Raw genomic sequence first — 18032 nt, forward strand, 5'->3', positions numbered from 1 at the left:
GTGTAGAGATTTTAAAATTGGTGCGATGCTGTATGATCTTTTCAGAGGTTCTCTGATTCCATGCACCATGCACTGCTGTATAGAATGACTATGCTGGGCTAGGAGTAGGTCCTGATGAAGCTGTGCTATTTGTATAATGAGTAGTAATAAAGTAATGCTCTATTTCTTTCAATAAGTCCAAATAGAATGCAAAGTAAAGACAAACTCATTTACCATTTACAACACATATTCAGATTGTATTCATAGTGTTTTCATAGCTGCTACAATGTAATGGTAATGTTGTGTCTTTCAGGGGTTTCCAAGGCGATCCTTGAGGCTGCTGGCTCAGCAGTAGAAGCAGAATGTTCAGAGATTGGTTAGTTGTTACACTCTCACTCCAAAAAATGTATTCATTTTGATAAAGTGGATTATTGTAAAGCTTTGAAGGGGAATTGCATATGGACATGGTAAAGACTTGCAATTATGACTATGTTCTTTCTGCATTCACAGTGAGTTCACCAAATTTCCAACCCTGTAATATGATTTTGACGTTGGCGGGCAGACTTCCATGCAAACATATTCTCCATCTCATGGTACCAAGTAACCCTAATGCTATTCTGAATAATGTCTCTGAGGTTCTCACATTTTGTGAGAAGAGAAAATTTACCTCCATCACCTTTCCAGCTCTTGGCACAGGTACAGTGTAATACAAAAAAAATTCAAAGCAACACAACATCATTATTTTACTTAAAAATAATGTCTTCAGACACATTTTGATAATGCGCAAACTTATGGCATAATTGCATCTCTTTCAATATGGATTTGCACATGGAATGGCAGGTGTTGGACTCTGTAGCTTTGTTGTTCCCGACCAGGGGTGCATTTCTACAAAGGTTAGCAATGACGTTGCTTAACCACCATGGTGCGATGCAGCTTGTGCTTAAACAACTACGTAACATTTGAACATTGTAACATTTATTTCTAGAAAACATCACCTGTGTTGCAATTCGCTTCTTCCGGCGTTCAAACACTGTAGTTTCAACAACGTTGAATGATGCAGTGATAGATATCATTGGTGGAAATGGTGGCAATGTGTAATATTCCACCCCCTTGAATTTCTCTGTCACAGGGCCCTATTATCGTGGTCTAAAACGCATGGTCACTAGTCACAAGCTTATTTAAATTTAATAGGATGTCCAGTCCACATTGGGAGTGTTTTCATTATCAAACGTCGGGCGGATGGCGCAACAAGGTGTTCCTAGGTTTCTTAACCAGTCATGGGTGTGTTTTGGGCGTAACATCATTTAAACCAATGAGAATGACATCTGTCATTCCATTAAACAGCAATCAATGCAACTTCAACAGCGTATCGGTATTTGCTTGCACGCAAGACCGTATGGAACAGTCATTCCACTAAACCATGCATTACTAAAACTTAGCAGAGTATAGGCTACACACATTTTCACTCGTCTATTATTTGAACTCATTGGCACGTTGATGCGCGTTTGTGGATGAGAGAAGCATGGTGCATTGTGCACCCGCCCATATCACTGTTGATAATGCGCTCTTAAAATAACATATAAACAACTCGCCATGGACTTCTGACCATGTTTCTCTTGGTCAGTGGCGTAATGCATTTTAGGTAGTGTACAATAGTGATTTTTAGACAATGCGCCAGACCACTCCTTAGGTCGTTAATTGACACACCCCTTGGCGCATTGCTCAAAAAAAGAGATGTGCTAGATAAGAACATTGCGCTGGGATAATAATCCACTTTTTGCCATGCGCCAGGTCGGAAAATAGGGCCCAAAAGCTTACTTTAAAAAGTTTACAACACCCTTACTTTTTTAAAGTTTAAAACACCTTTGTTTTTAACAAAATAAATATTGCACATTTGAATAATAATGCATGTTTTAATTGATTATTGATATTATTCATCCTTGTTGTCATGTTTGAAACATCTGTTCACCACCAGGCCAAGGTGGAGCAAGTGCATCCGCGGTGGCTGATGCAATGATTGAAGCCATAGTGAGCTTTGTGAAGAAGACCAAGAGTCAACATATACAGTGTGTGAAGATCCTCATCTTCCAAACTAACATGGTTTCAGTGTTCTATCAAAGCTTGCTGGCACGACAAGCAAAAGGAGGGGAAGACGACAAGGGCTTTTTAAAAAAAGTAAAGGGTAAGAAGACAAAAAAACAAACAAACAAACAAAGAATGAGTGACATGTTTACCTTTCATTGGCTTTTAAATTCTTTTTTTTTGCATTTAAGATGCATTTGTAGGCTTTTTTTCACCTGGTCAATCCGAAGAACAGGCACATGCTGATGAGTTTGTGATGGTGGGTGAGGAGTTTGACCCCGCCATATTCCAGCTCTGTGGAGAAACATCACAGGAGGTCAGCAGAGCCAAAGACTGCGTGACCAGCTTCATCATGAAAGAGCAGGCTTCTACTCAGATCCAGGACCCACTGATTAGCCGTTTCACCCAGGAGGACGCTAAAGAGCTCCAGGATCTGCAGAGGGAGCTGACCGTCAGCATCAGGATGGAGCACAGGAGCACTGAGCCGATCATCTACCTGGAGGGCTTGACTCGTGATGTGTTCAAGGTCGAAGGACGAATCAGAGATATGATTCGGAAGGCAGAGAGGAAGGAGACAACCAGGCGGGATGCCTTCATGATCAGCACCCTGGTAGAATGGCAGTATCTGGATCGTAACAATCAACTTGTGCCATTTGACATGTACACTAATATGACTTTAGAGCAGGCCTTCCAGACTAAAATGCAGAGAGTGAAAATCAAGATCGGCAGAGATGAATATGAAGCAGATCTGTTGGGTAGAGTAGCCTCAAAGTATGGAAGGAATGATATAGAACTTAAACGAGTTGATCGAAAAGGTAGGTTTAAAAAATAAAAACAAGATTGTCTTATTGTTGTTAAAACATTGACAGAGACAACTATGTTGACAATAATACTCTAAAATACATTATTCTAATTTCAGATGCATCAGTGAGCTTACCTACTAATTGGGATGACATGAAGGGCAACAATGTTGTTCAAATCCCACTTAAAGCAGGCACCAACGAATACAATGACGTTGAGAAGGAATTCTGCAGAACTGGCATAGCATTTAATATAGTTCAGGTGATTCATCATTTATTGTACTTAGTGTTACTAATTGATATTGAAAATGTATGGAAAGACAGAAACTAACTTTTATTCTAACCCTAGAGTGTGGACTGTGTTAAAGATGGTTACAAATATATTATATTAATATGTGCTTTTGATTTTTCTAGATTGACAGAGTCCAAAACAGCACACTTTGGAGGAACTACATGATAAAAAAGGAAGAGCTTGATCAGAGGAATAAGCACACAAACAATGAGAAAAGGCTTTGGCATGGAACAAGTGCAAATAAGATAGACCAAATCAACAATCAGGGTTTTAACCGAAGCTTTGCTGGGACTCAAGTCGGTATGGTCTACTTTCATTATGGTATCATATATTAGACGTATTTTGAACACAGCAACCAGTTGCATGCAATCTGTGGGACTATGTGGAACTCTCTATGTGGATGGTTTGTTGACTAGCATGGTGTCTTTTACTATTTAGTCAACCCAGAATTGATCAGAAATCAGAGACCATGGTAGTTTCTAGCCATTCTCTGTCCATCTTAACTTTTCCAATATGATGACACATCTAAATGGTATCCATAATAATGAATGTCATTGTACATTGCCCTTAAATCAAAGCCTCTCATGTCACACAGCAAAGAGGGACACATATGCAGAAATACAATGGATTTTCAGTAGGAAATTCCCGTCATTTAGCAGCTTGAAATAAAATATCCTGCTTTTAAAGCAACATTGTGTAGTTTAAGAGAGTAGTTGTAAAAAGTATACTCTTGTAGGCAGGTATTCATTTCATTTAGACATTTCAATCAACTTTTTTAAATTTAGAAATAGCTTGTAGTTTGTAAAAAGCACAAACACATGGATGTCTGCAAAACCTAAGGCTAAGCAAACAGAATGTAAGAACTGTTGTTTGTGTCTTTTGTCTTTGAAACATACTGGGTACCCATTTGTACCCAGTTGCATCAAAGCTGGTCATGTTCCTGCATCATGGTACAATACAGTTGCAATACCAGGTGTGCCTGGTTCTTTTATAGATAAATTCATAAATGTGTGACTGATCTAAATTTCCCTCTTTAAAGGTGCCATGATTGGAAATGGCTCATATTTTGCAGTTGACCCTAAATACTCAGCCAGGGGCTATGCCAAGCCCGATGCCCAGGGACACATGCGTATGTACCTTGCAAGAGTTTTGGTCGGAGAATTTACTCGAGGATCAGGTGGCCTGCTAACAGCTCCTGCACGGAATTCGGGGAATTCAGCCGACCTGTATGACAGTGTAACAGATAATATGGCAAACCCAACGATGTTTGTAATCTTCAATGATGTCCAGGCCTATCCTGAGCACATCATCACATTTCAGTGATATCTTCTGTTTTCAGGAAAACATTATTCTGTATAAATGGGTAGATTTAAAGATGATTACTGAGCATTGCAGTTATATAAATCTGTAAGATTTTTGGTACTTTTACCTTTTCTAGGTGGGACTCCATCCAACTCTCCTTTTAAGCATATTAATATTTGGCTAAAGGAAATGTGAGTCTTTGTGTGTTTCTACCAGCTGTGTTATATACATTAAAAATGGACACATGTTATCATGGGATGAGCAGTGAACAGCTGTGAGTTCAGAACTTCAGGTTGTCTGGGCATCTTTAACCATAGACTGTCTATGTCTTTAACAAATACACATAATCAAACAAAACAAATGCAATTTAATGTATACAAACACATTTCTTAGCTTGTTGATTGATCATATGTACATTGTAGCCTATGTTAGATTGATTAAAAAAGCATTAATGTTGCCTTAATTGAAATAACAATGACACCCATCCAATCCAGGCATTCAGGAACATTCTTCTTTGAAACCTCTCACATTCATGTGAAAGTGTCCTCATAATGCAGTCATAATGCAGTTTCAGTAATCCTAAAATGCTTCACTTGTGATTGAGACTGTTTATTGAGAACCATTTATGCAGTTCATGCTTACATATAGGTTATATACTCAAATTTAACATTTTAAACCATTTATATTTTGATCAGATTGACCTAGAGTCACAGCCAACTCAAATTGTTGTATTGATCCCAAACTGTCCAGTAACAGATAGATGACAATTCAGTTTCTGTAAGATATGTATTATACTGTATTGATCTCAAATAAATCTGAATGGTAAATAAAATGAGTCTTGAGAAAGAATTCTGAGTCCCAATTAATTCCAGCATTCCAGGGACTATATTGGAACTTAGAATCCGTCATCAATCAAAGTTGATATAGAGAGGTGAGTTCCAGGGGTTGTTGTACAAGATCTGTTCCTGCCAAAGGAAATGGGCTGCTATACTCGCATAACTTTTAATGACTGTGACATATTCAGGTGTTAAGAGCAGGAAACAATAGAGCCTGGAAGTGGCCATTGCAAAAAAATAATAGTGTATGGAGAGCATGATTTAGTAAATGTGCTCTCATTGTAATTATATTGTGCCCTTGTTTTATTTATTTCACAGGGACAAGAAGTAGACAGCATAACAGACCAAGTTCAGTAAAGCTGGACAGTTTGCCTATTCAGACATTTGACATTCCCCTTGATCAATCAATCCGGCTACTACTGTATATTCTATCTCTTTTAGGTGTAAGGTGTACTTTGTTGGCGCTCCTCTGCACTCGTCATGACAGTCTGATGCAAACAATGTTAGGCTATACAGTGCAACCAGAAAGTTTTCAGACCCTTTCAAGTTTTCCACATTTTTCATGTTTCAGATCTCAAAATGGATTCAATTCATTTTTTTTCTCATTAATACAATATTCCAACACTCCACAAAAAAAACAGGTTTTTGGAGTGTTTTGTAAATTTATAAAAAATAAAAGACTGAAATATTCTTTTTACATAAGTATTCAGACCCTTTGTTATGAAGCTTGCAATTAAGCTCTGGTGCATCATACTTCTATCAATGGTCCTTGAGATGGTTCTACAACTTGATTGGAGTCCACGTGTCCCTAAATGAATTCACTGGACATTATATAAGGTCTCACAGTTGATGGTGTATGTCAGAGTGAAAACCAAGCCACAAGGAGAGAAGCTTTAAGAAGGACAAACATCAGTGCAGCTCAGTGCCTGGTTTCTTCCACACACACCGTTGGGAATTGTGGCCAAACAGTTCAGTCTTTGTTTCATCAGACCAGATGATTTTACTTCTCATGGTCAGAGAGTCGTTGAAGTGCTTTTTGGGAAACTCCTGGCAGAAAATGGCTTCTATCTGTCCACTCTACCATAAAGGCCTGATTGGTGGAGTGATGCACTGATGTTTGTCTTTCTTTACACTTCTCGCATCCTTTCAAAGGAACTCTGGATTTCATTCATAGTGACCATTGGGTCCTTGGTTACCTGTCTGACCAAGGCCCTTCGTCCCGTGCACAGTCCTGTACATCCTTCAGCATTTCTGGTCATGGTATGCTACTCCACAAGATATTCCTAATATGACTACAACTTGTCTGCCCCAGGGAGAACGCCCCTCACTCCTGACAAAAGAGGTTGCATGGCCTTTATTAGAAAATCGTGACATGGAGAGTGCAAATGACAGACTAAGCCAAGTTGATGCACAGAAGAAAATATAAGGTTAAGCACACACATATGAAAACTGAAAATATTAATCCCCTCTATGCAATAAATGCAGGTTAGTATTCACTTCTATTAATCACTTCTATTGTATAATGTTTTGTTAGTGGTCCAACATTTCAACCACATGCCTGTCTCTACATTACTACATGACTATTACTAGAGCAGTGCCCGTTCAAAACATGTTATTCCTGTAGAAAATTCGACCAATTATACCCTCAGGTAGGCCTAGATCAGCTTTCAAAATAGGATGACAGGGGGAAACATTAATCCATCCACACATTCAGTCATGAATATTGAATGTTGTTATAATAAAGGTGCAGTAAGCATTACTCCATTTGACATTTTTACAGATGTAGGCCTATCAGTGGGTCTAACAGCTGTTTTGAGTTAAGGCTATGTTTAGCGTAATTGAATAACTTAATGATAGAGAAGACAAACGGTATTTTGTGGAATGACGCATGGTCATATGAAACTTGCAAGGGTGTGACTTTACCCAAAACAGTCTCTGGTATAAGTGACGTCCCTCTCTGTAGCTGAAGTGGCTGGAGTAGAATTAAGCAGGCTACTCAAGTGGGAGTGGGGTTGGTAAAGGATATTAATGAATATATCCTTTTTACGTTGTTTTGCATGTTTGAATATTCTATCATTTAGCACCATCTAGTGGTAAGTATGCATTTCATGCACACTGAGAATAAAAGAACATTTTAAAGAATTATATGCTATTTTGATAGACAGCAAGACAATTGTTACCTTGATCCCATAATATTCAGCTACAGATGCATCATGACAGATGCTCTGCTTTTTTGAGCAATATATTCCACTATTCTATATCAAGTACAGAAATAAATCTGAAGAATTGTTCATAAAATCAGACCTGAGAAATCAAAGTTATGTCTTTTCACAATGAGTACCACCTCAGAAAGCAATTGGCTACATATTTTACATTGTACATACTGTTTTGCATTGTTTCTTTTTAGATCTAATTTAAATTAAACTTCAGGGGTTGCATGGTTAAGGATTTGTTTTATTACATTTGTATTTTTACATAATTTGAAGTGATTATTTCGTCATTATAAAAAAAAAACCTCTCAGAGACTCCCAAAGTAGGCTACTAGAGAGAGTCTGCGTACCAGTGGTACCTGTAACAGTTTGAGAACCATGGTCTATGAGGCTTTCCCAGGTTAGTGTGAAGCAGGATGTAACATTGTAGCCTAGTCCTTGTCTTACTTGGGGTTGGTACTTGTCCCTAATGCTTGTGAATAAAACATTTCTGCACTGGTCTCAACATCAAGTTCCAGTGCTTCTGCCAGAATGTCTTGTTCTAGCTAATACACATACATTTCCTATATTTAGCAAAAAAATATAGGCCTATGTTAAAAAGTCACAAGCCTCCAAACAGAATGTCCTTGCAGTTTTTTCTCTTTACAACTGACAACATCCTTTTGCCCAGTCACATTTTTGTCAAGAAACATAATAGCACAATATCTGTATGTTGTGGGCGTACCAGTAACACAATTTGTGTTGTTTAAATATGCAGTCAGTTGGCAAGTTTCTAAAAAACGTAATTTTCTTTACATTGCCTATATGGCACTATATACTGTAGGCTACAGACAAAAAAATTTTAGGACACGAAACCCTTGAATCACTGAATGTTTCATTCAGACCCATTGTCACAGGTGTATAAAATCAAGCACATCGATTTAGTAAATTGTGCGCACGTTTTACTAAATAGTGTACTCATTTTACTAAATTGTGCTCTCAATTTAGTAAAATGTGCGCACAATTTTGTAAATTGTGTGCACGTTTAACTATATATTGTACGCACGTTTGACTAAATTGTGCGGTCAATTTACAACAATTAAAATGAGAGTACAATTTAGTAAAATGAGCGCACTATGTAGTAAAATGTGTGCACAATTTACTAAATTGAGAGCAAAATTTAGTAACACGTGTGCACAATTTAGTAAAACGTGCAAACAATTTAGTAAAATGAGCGCACGTTTTCTGGATATACCAAATGTTAATGTTAATGTTAACTAATTCATGTTTGTAAAATCCATAATCTTGATTTGGGGAGTCAATCTCTCTATTAAATCAATTAAGGAAGCAAGAGCATTACCTGTCCACTTCTGTGCATGGCAAGGTCTGCCTGCCTGCTTTGCCAAAGTCACCTTCTTGCTAAGTCCCGCCTTTTTAACAGAGATCAGCCAATAGCGGTTCAGAACCAGCACCAGCTCTCAAACAGCTGGGGAGATCCGAGAGAGATGAGTGGATGACACGTTAAAGGAACACGCATCCAAAATCAGTAGTGATATATGTTCTTACCGTAACTTTCACGAGTTGAGTCGTACCTCTCCCGCGTCGGTAGGTGCACTCAAACGATCTGTCGCGCGGCGCGAATGTGTTAGCATGTTGCTATGCTAGCGGGCTCTGCCGTGGCCGTAGAGAGAGGCACATAGCAGTATTCAAACACCTCCACGTTTTACCTACTTAAATACAGTTGCACGAGTAGTTGATATAAAATGTTAGGGCACACAACATGAAACGTGACGATTTTTTTCAAGCGAATAAACATGAGAACTACAATGTGTGGCGCAATAGCACTTGGGAGTAGCTTCGACCTAGCGTGGTAATATTATTAACACCTAATTGTAGATCCTATCCACCACATATTTTCACACTTTACAAATTGCTTTACAATTGTAAAGCAATTTACAAAAGATTCACTGAACAAAAATGCTGATGTGGTACATGAAAATGTAGCTAAAAATGTGGAGAATGCAATGCAATCAAGCATTTTGGACGATATATTGTCACAAGCTGGCAGAATAGGCAACAGGCCGATGTGCGTTTTATTTGGAGACTGTTTTGCGCGACAGAGACTGAGTTTGCTGCTGATATTCTGGGGATAGGCCTAGCCAATGTACGACTTTTGCCTTTTAATATATTTGCTGCATTAGATCAGTCTTTCTAGAACAGGCAAGGGCTTTCTAGCCTCACGTCAGCAGCGCTGCATCACCCATATAGCCTACATTAAAACAACCAGCGGATGGTGGGCAGGTGCAGTTTTGAAAATTGGTCAACAAACTTTGGTGCTGATGGATGGCTGATGGATGATAAGTTTTGCTATGCAGTTATGGTTGAAATAATAGCCCATCCGCCCATCTCTAGTGTGTGTGCCTCTCTCGCTCAGAGGGGAGGGAGAGGCTGAGGGTCGATCCAGCATGGATTCTAAACTCTGTGGTGGATAGGATCTACAATTAGGTGCTAATAATATTACCACGCTAGGTCGAAGTACTCCCAAGTGCTATTGCGCCACACATTGTAGTTCTCATGTTTATTCGCTTGGAAAATCGTCACGTTTCATGTTGTGTGCCCTAACATTTTTCATCAACTACTCGTGCAACTGTATTTAAGTAGGTAAAACGTGGAGGTGTTTGAATACTGCTATGTGCCTCTCTCTACGGCCACGGCAGAGCCCGCAAGCATAGCAACATGCTAACACATTCGCGCCGCGCGACAGAGCGTTTGAGTGCACCTACCGACGCGGGAGAGGTACGACTCAACTCGTGAAAGTTACGGTAAGAACATATATCACTACTGATTTTGGGTGGCGTGTTCCTTTAACTGCGGTCTAATTAGCTAGTAACTATGCGTTAAAAATATTGTGATCTTGCCCTGGCACAATGGGCACAACGCCACTGACCTCAGCCACATCATCAGACACGTCTAGGCCTAGCCACCTAGCGTGTTTTGCCCCATAGTTGCGTGCACATCCAGTCATGTGTGTAAACGGGAAACACATGTAGGCCTATAAACGTTCCTGTAATGGCCAGATGTCTCAATATTTTGTCCATATGTGTATTAGCTGATTGGCAAAATTATGGATATTTTTGTCTTATATACAAATTCTTGCAAAAGTAGGCTATAGAAAAGTCTTTATAGTAGGCCTATAGAAAAACGTTTGATAGCAATAAATAACCTGTAATGTTATTATGGGGCGCACTTCCGTGAGAGGTGTGTTCAAAGCGGTCATATCACCGCTTTGCGCTACACGCAGGTTATATAATGACCTGAAACGAAAGTGAAACTCAGTTATAACTTACAACAGAGAATGGCAGAATGGGCGACGATTCTTCATACTGTGTTTTCGTAAAGGGTGACTGGTCCCCCAGCCACTGTAAAGTGATTCGGCAAAAAACTCCAAATATATTTTCAAAGTAAGAAGAAATCTGGCGGGGGAGACTGTGTGGTGGAGTATGACGAGAGTGTCTATCATATTTTAATTATTAGGCTTTACCTCTAAATTTATGCTAGTTCACCTACTTGCAGGTCCTCTCATCCCAAGTCCCAACATATAGAATATCATCATCAATACAGAACAGTTGACCAACATGTCTTTTTTCCACTGTTGCTGGCAAGGACCACTGCCAAGACATGCATTTTTAAATTCCATAGTTTTGTTGTGCTCGACTGCTCGTGTTATATGATAGAGAGGCCTTTTCCATTTGTACCATCCAAACAGCATGTCTAGATATACTTTTGAAGTTGCTTATCTCTATATTGTTATGCTCATCACACACAAGGATCTGATAGAAGATTCCTCCACTGCTTCAGTAGCATTCATAGAACATAGAACACAGAGTTTGATATTACCCAAGGCAAAGACAACTTACACCCTTTTTCAGTTGTAGATGCCCAGAGTGAAGAACCCAGTGCATCATGTGGTATTGAAGTCCAGGAAAAGGAGGTTGAAAATACGTGTAAGCCCAATGTTGTTGTTGTGGAGAATATGGAGAAGACATCACCAAAGACGTTCTGGGACTGATAGTGGAGAACATTAGTGCCGTTTCTGAGGATGAATACACTATGGAGCTGATCTATGAGTCCCATGCTGCTGTTCTGACATTCATTCACCCTGATTGTAAGTGGTTGATTGTGCTTTAACAACCTCTTATACTATCATGGTTGTACTAATCAATCTAATGATAATCTTGTCAACTCTACAGAAAACATTTATTCATTTGATTGCACATGTATTTCACCTACAGTATAAGGAACCCAGTGTCTTGCTTTTCATTGAATTATAATTAGCCCAACAAAGAAATCCACTATTAAGTATAATTCAACTACAATGCTGTTTTTGCAGATGTGGAGACATTTCTGACAGAAGCCAAGCTCAGCAAAAAATTCCAGCAGTACGGTCTGACTGCCCAGCTCCTGGAAAGACCCTGCAGTTTGAGGATGGAAGGTCTGCCTCCTCAGGCTGACAAAGATCTTCTGCATCTCTACTGTGAAAATATGAGAGTTGAAATGAAGACTGTTGTCATGATACCTGAGGAAAAAGCTGCTGTTGTTACATTCTTAAAACCTGAAGGTAATATATTTGTCTCAAAGATTAATATTCCTAAGACTAAACTGTAGTTTCTTTTTTAAAATGTCTCTGCAGAAGTTAAATTCTGAGAACATCCACAGTAGATGATGTTTTGGATTTATACCTTTTTTACACTACATTTCAGATGTTATTACTATGTTAAAGAAACAGCACACAATCTGCAAAGTTGAAATCAGCATGCATCCATACTATGAGTCACTTGGCATGGCCTTATATGGTAAAGACAGACCAAGATGGAAGATTCCAGGTTCATTCAGAGTAAGCATCCTCCCAGCATATGCTGAAAACTATTATGAAAACATCCCTACCCATAATTTTTATTTAATAAGTGACACAATTGTTCCTTTTCCAGGTACCAGCCAATAAAGCAACAGATATAACACCATCTGACAATAATACTGAAGGTAAGTGTTAAATTCTTCTGCATGTTATGCAGGGTTTTCGTCAATTTTCATTGACAACATTTAAAACTTGACTTGATTACAACCCAACCCCCATTCTTGTGAAAGTTTGAGTGCTACAACCTGGTCAGCTACCTTATTATCAGTATATAAAAAATACAGAGGTAATGTTAGACTTAGTGTTCTGTAGTCACATAATTTGAAAAATGTTGCACATAGATCTCTGTTTCTCAAGATCACAGAGTCATATGGAAAAAACTAAAACAATCGGTTCTACCTAGTTCAAAATGCTGGAGCCAACAGCTAGAGTTGCCAGGCAGCTACAGTGCTGCAATCTGGGGGCATGTTCATGAGCCCCCATGTTCATGCCCTAGTCTCTTCCTCTGTGTACAGTGTAAGGGTGTGAACAGTGGTAGCGTAGTGGTTAAGGAACGGGTTCCACCTTTGTGCCCTTGAGCAAGGCGCTTAATCCCAAGTTGTTCCAGGGACAATGTAGTCTCTTGTAATTGAATTGACATATGTAAATCACTTTATATGAAAGGTGTCTGCTGAAAGTAAATGCATGACTCTCTTGGCTTAGTCTGAACCAATCTGTTTCTTTGGATGAGTTAGAATACCTTAAAGACTATTTTAGAAGTACAATATTCATAAAATGTTAATGGTAACACTTTATTTTAAGGTTCACATGTTAGCCACCAATACATACCTAATTAATACCTGTATTAGTGACTTGTAAGGCATGTGTTAATAGGCAACATTAACCATTTGTTAGGTGTGTATTCACAAATTTCTTGTTCATGATGAATTAGGCCTTTATTATTGATATAATCTTAACTAGATGTACCGCAGAGCAGTACAAAATATGACCGCCGCCCAGTCCAGCACATGTTTTCCACAAAAATAAGTCACGCTGAAAGGCATATATGATTCTAACTGTCTCACTGAATTGCATTATGCACACTCAATTCTCACTGGTATCTGCTAGACAACAAGTACCAAAACATGATTAGTTCATAGATTTCACATGTAATATACATTTTATACAACCCCACCCCCATCTTGCCTGTTCATAATTCTGAGAAATTCTTGAATTGTGTGCATGTGTGCGTGTACATGTTTATGTTTATGTGTGTGTGGGTGGGTATGTGTGCGTGCATGTGTGTGTTTGCCTGTTTATGTGCATGTGTGTGCGCATGTGCATGCATGCGTATATATGTCTACTGCGTGAGTATGTGTCATACGTAGGATTACTGTGAATGTATGTGTGTGCGTGTGTATCTGTTTATGCACATGTGTGCATATGGAATGGGTTTACATGACCCCTGGAGGCAAACATACGCAAAAGATTGGTCATCCTAGGCCCTACGGTTCTCAAGATATTCACAGAAAACTGTGTCTGCCCTACCCTTGTTTCGGGGGATCCAGTCCAGCGGGGGGGCTATAGATCAAAACGAAAAGCGATGGTTCCATGCTATCCATGTGGGGTTACATGCCCACCAAGTTTCGTGTACCCCGGTCTTTCAGTGTCCCGGGAATCCTTGTTGGTGTACGGTCACTAAATGTACACATAAATTATTTTATTGTAAGGCCCCCCATGAACGAAAGTCCACGAAACTTGGCATGCATTCGGAGGGTGTCATAATGATCCTACACTTTCAATTTCGTGCAGTTTTGACCAGGTCAGCCAGAGATATTGTGATGAAAACACCTAATGTTTTGCTTTTTAATTTTTAACTAGGTGGCGCTATACATGAAATAAGTGGTAATGGGATAGGTTGACATGCCCCCTTAAGACCAACATACAAAAAAAAGGTGGACCTCCTAGGCCCTACGGTTCTCGAGATATTCACAGAAAACTGTCTCCGGCCACCTACAGGCCAGTTGGTGTATAGTAACATAAATTCATTTATTGTGTGGCCCCCCATGAACGGAATTCCACGAAACTTGGCGTGCATTCAGAGGGTGTCATATTGATCCTACACTTCCAATTTCGTGCAGTTTTGACTATGTTAGGTCACAGATACCTGCGATTACAACACCTCATTTTTACTTTTTTGTGTTTAACTAGGTGCCGCTATACATGAAATGAGTGGTTATGGAATGGGTTGACATGGCCCTTTGAGATCAACATACAAAAAAAAATGGTCCTCCTAAACCCTACGGTTCTCGAGATATTCACAGAAAACTGTGTCTGCCCTACCCTCTTTTCGGGGGGTCCAGTCCAGCGGGGGGGCTACAGATCAAAACGAAAACAGGAGGTTCCATGCTATCCATGTGGGGTTACATGCCCACCAAGTTTCGTGTACCCCGGTCTTACAGTGTCCCGGGAATCCTTGACGGAAATTTGGACATGCGGAAAAAAAAAAAAAGCTGCGCGGCAGTCATAATAATGACCTTGTAAGCCTTGATCTCTACATACTAATTAGTAGTAAGTACCAAAATAGAATATGTATACTTGTATACTGTCTGAATAAATCCCAAATAGTAGGAGAACAGTTGTAGAATAAGCAAGTGTATGGCTCAACCTCATTGCTGCATTTCACTGCCCAGGTTGCTGTGTGAAATAGCACTTTAAAACTGGGAGATTGGCTCCCATTCTAAAGTGGAAACTGGTTCCTTGGTAGCAAGCACATTATCATCAGTAATACCTCTGCAGAATGTACTTATTAGTCATATTAACAAACATACAGTGGAAGTGGCAATCATGGGTCTGGAAGTCAGTGGGAAGGAGAGAAGAAGTGGCAAAGTTCATCCACACGGACACATTCAGACAAATATCAGCGGGAAGGGTCTGGGGAAACTAGAGGATGGAAAAGTTTGAATGATGTGTTAGGTGATATATATTCAGACAAATATAGTACAGAAGAGGAGGTGCCACAGAGCTCATCTACACGATTACATAAAGAGATTTGGCCCACACAGCGAAATCCCAGAGGAGTCCTGCAGAGCAAAAATACACCTTAGCAAGGCAGTCAAGCCCTGAAGAAACGATACATTCAAGATCAATATGTAAGTGTCATTTGCTGTCTTTTGTATTAAGGATAATTCAGTAAAATTAACTGACTTGTTTGATGTATTTGAATACAAACATGTTTAGCAGCATCACAATGAAGCAACAACACATACAGTAGCTCCCAGATATAGTGCAATATAAATAAGGAATACGACATTCATGATTGTGGGGTTGGTAAAGTACAGCTGTGGCAATGTTCTTTATCAACCCCACGACCATGAGTGTCATATTACTTACAACAGTTCCATTACCAACTAATTTAGTTTTAAGATATATAATTGTGTTCTCTATTTTTTATTTATATTTTTGTTTGTTCATCCTCCGGCCACAAAAATAGTTATAATCTTAGTTCTAATGCCAAGCAACATAACTCCACTCGAGAGTCAAGTCCAGAGAGAGAGAACTCGAAGAAATAATCCAAGATGGTGTCCAACCTACTTTGTTAGCCTTGTTAACTAGTTTGTAATGCTCACTCAGTGGCAAGTTACTGGAGTTGGCTGTCTTTTGTAGCTAATGTGACTGTAGGGTAACTTGCATAGCCTAGGCTACATACTTGTCTATACATCTCCTATTAAATTGAGCATTCACCAACTCTTCATTTACTCCCTTTTCTCGCTGCCTTTGTCTGTCACTTTGAATAAATGGAATGTTTGTGTTAGATAATTCAATGCAATGTGCGGAGTGATAACCAGTGGTAAAAGAATTTGAGTGAGAATGCATAGAAATTACATAGTTTGACCGGATCTAACTTTTGTATAACTGGTGTTTCTAACTGGTTTTCAGTTGGCATACCTCCAAGGACAAAGACAAAGAGAGCGCAAAGGTGAGTCTCTCAGCATCAAGAAAACAGGACAGGACTTTCACAAACAGAAAGCACACTCAGGTAACATTTTATTGTTTGAATACTACTTGAACCCACATCTGAATACCAGCATTTGAATACCCCCCCCCCCCCCATCTTACATACAATAACAGGCTGGTCTTCATCTGGTGGTACAGGTGCCTGGGGGCAAACTCCTCAGCCATCTGTGGATGGTGAGGAGTTTGCCCCCGCCATATTCCAGTTCTGTGGAGAGACGTCAAAGGAGGTCAGTAGAGCCAAAGACTGCGTGACCAGTTTCGTCCAGAGAGAAGGCTTCTACTTAGATCCAGGACCCACTGATTAACAACTTCACCCAGGAGTATGCTAAAGAGCTCCAGGATCTGCAGAGGGAGCGGACCGTCAGCATCAGGGGGGAGCGGAGGAGCGCTGATCCAGTCATCTACGTGGAGGGCTTGACTCGTGACGTGTTCAAGGTTGAAGGACAAATAAGGGACATGATTCGGAGGCAGACAGGAAGGTGACCAGCACCTTCAGGGGACCTATATGATCAGCACTGTAGCAGGGTTGTGCACAATTCAAATTGCAATTCTGCTTCCTGTTTGCTACCTCAATTGAAATGCAAGTGAAATTCAAGAATTGAATTGGAATTTAAGAGCCAGTTTCAATTTAATTCTGGATTTTTGCACAAGCCTGCACTGTAGTATACGTTCCCATTTTCATTCATTAAATTAAAAGATGTGTGATTTGGGGGTGATGTAGCGCAAGAGGTTGCAGGCTGCGTCCATACCACATACGGGTCCAAGTGCCCATGGGTCCGACTCGCGATTATTTCCTGATCCTACCCCATCTCTCTCCTCTACTTGCTTCCTGTCACTCTTCCCTATTTTCTCTGATCAAATGCAAAAAAAAAGTATTGCAAAAATTATACTTTAACTATATGTAAGATTTGTTCTATGCACAGAAAAGGCTTATTTCTCTCAAATTCTGTTCACAAATGTGTTCCATTGGGTAAGGGAGTCCCTCACCTTTTGTCAAGATAATCCATCCATCACAGGTGTGGCATACTGTACTGTATCTGATTAAAAGCATTAAAAGACCACCATCTGTTTGTAAATTTTTATATTTTCATGGAGGACTTCTCGTTGTGTTAATTCATCATCATAAAGCTTTGCTCTAGTCAAACTGCACTGATAATAATTTTACTGTGTACTTGCTGTACAAGTTGATATCTAATAAAAACTAAACATCTATCTATAAAGCAAGAAGCGTCTGTGTGTCTGTGTGTGTGTGTGTGTGTGTCTGTGGCACGCATATCTCGCTGACCGTTTGTCAGACTGATTACAAACTTGGCAGGTGTCTTGCTACAGGCATGAGTAAGTGCACTGCCGAATTTGACGTTGTTTGAATAAAAAAATGCAAAAGATATAGTTAAATAGCCTATATCGGTAAAAGAAGCACGCATTGGCTTTCGCCGCTAGCCACTCCCCCTCCCACACAGCACTGTAGGACTGTAAGCTACCAGTGAGGATAGAAGCAGGGCTTTGGCAGAATTGGATCAGTGTAGGTTACACGGGTAAAAACTTAAGCGAGTGCAAGATAACTCCACGGATTTTGCAACAACACGACAACATGCCAACACACACAGGTAGGCTATATGCAGTGGCTCTTCAAAATGACGT

The 18032-nt window shown here is 39.7% G+C and overlaps 2 protein-coding genes across 6 annotated transcripts in view; both read left to right on the plus strand.

Moving 5' to 3' along the window:
* Positions 1 to 5304, plus strand: part of LOC143112389 (protein mono-ADP-ribosyltransferase PARP14-like) — a 30056-nt gene extending 24752 nt beyond the window's left edge. For all 4 annotated transcript variants that reach the window (XM_076274663.1, XM_076274664.1, XM_076274665.1 and 1 more), the window contains exons 11-17: positions 293 to 355; positions 490 to 675; positions 1955 to 2161; positions 2253 to 2876; positions 2981 to 3123; positions 3276 to 3453; positions 4193 to 5304. In XM_076274663.1, coding sequence (XP_076130778.1) covers positions 293 to 355; positions 490 to 675; positions 1955 to 2161; positions 2253 to 2876; positions 2981 to 3123; positions 3276 to 3453; positions 4193 to 4476 — 1685 coding nt within the window. In that variant the 3' untranslated portion in view covers positions 4477 to 5304. The remainder of the gene's footprint in view (positions 1 to 292; positions 356 to 489; positions 676 to 1954; positions 2162 to 2252; positions 2877 to 2980; positions 3124 to 3275; positions 3454 to 4192) is intronic.
* A 6111-nt stretch (positions 5305 to 11415) lies between these two features.
* Positions 11416 to 16407, plus strand: LOC143111547 (protein mono-ADP-ribosyltransferase PARP14-like). 2 transcript variants are annotated; one of them, XM_076273791.1, is made up of 5 exons: positions 11416 to 11645; positions 11871 to 12098; positions 12241 to 12374; positions 12469 to 12520; positions 16314 to 16407. In XM_076273791.1, exons 1-5 carry the CDS (start codon positions 11591 to 11593, stop codon positions 16355 to 16357), a joined length of 513 nt encoding a protein of 170 aa, XP_076129906.1. In that variant the 5' UTR covers positions 11416 to 11590; the 3' UTR covers positions 16358 to 16407. The 2 variants fall into 2 exon arrangements, 1 of the variants encoding a protein (XP_076129906.1); XR_012984547.1 differs by lacking the exon at positions 12241 to 12374.
* The last annotated feature ends 1625 nt before the right edge of the window (positions 16408 to 18032 follow it).

Source organism: Alosa pseudoharengus, unplaced genomic scaffold (genome assembly GCF_046254945.1).
Source record: "Alosa pseudoharengus isolate Yale_2024_CS ecotype anadromous, Long Island Sound unplaced genomic scaffold, YU_APseudo_1.1 YU_APseudo_1.1_scf_8, whole genome shotgun sequence".
Taxonomy (NCBI): Eukaryota; Metazoa; Chordata; class Actinopteri; order Clupeiformes; family Clupeidae; genus Alosa; species Alosa pseudoharengus.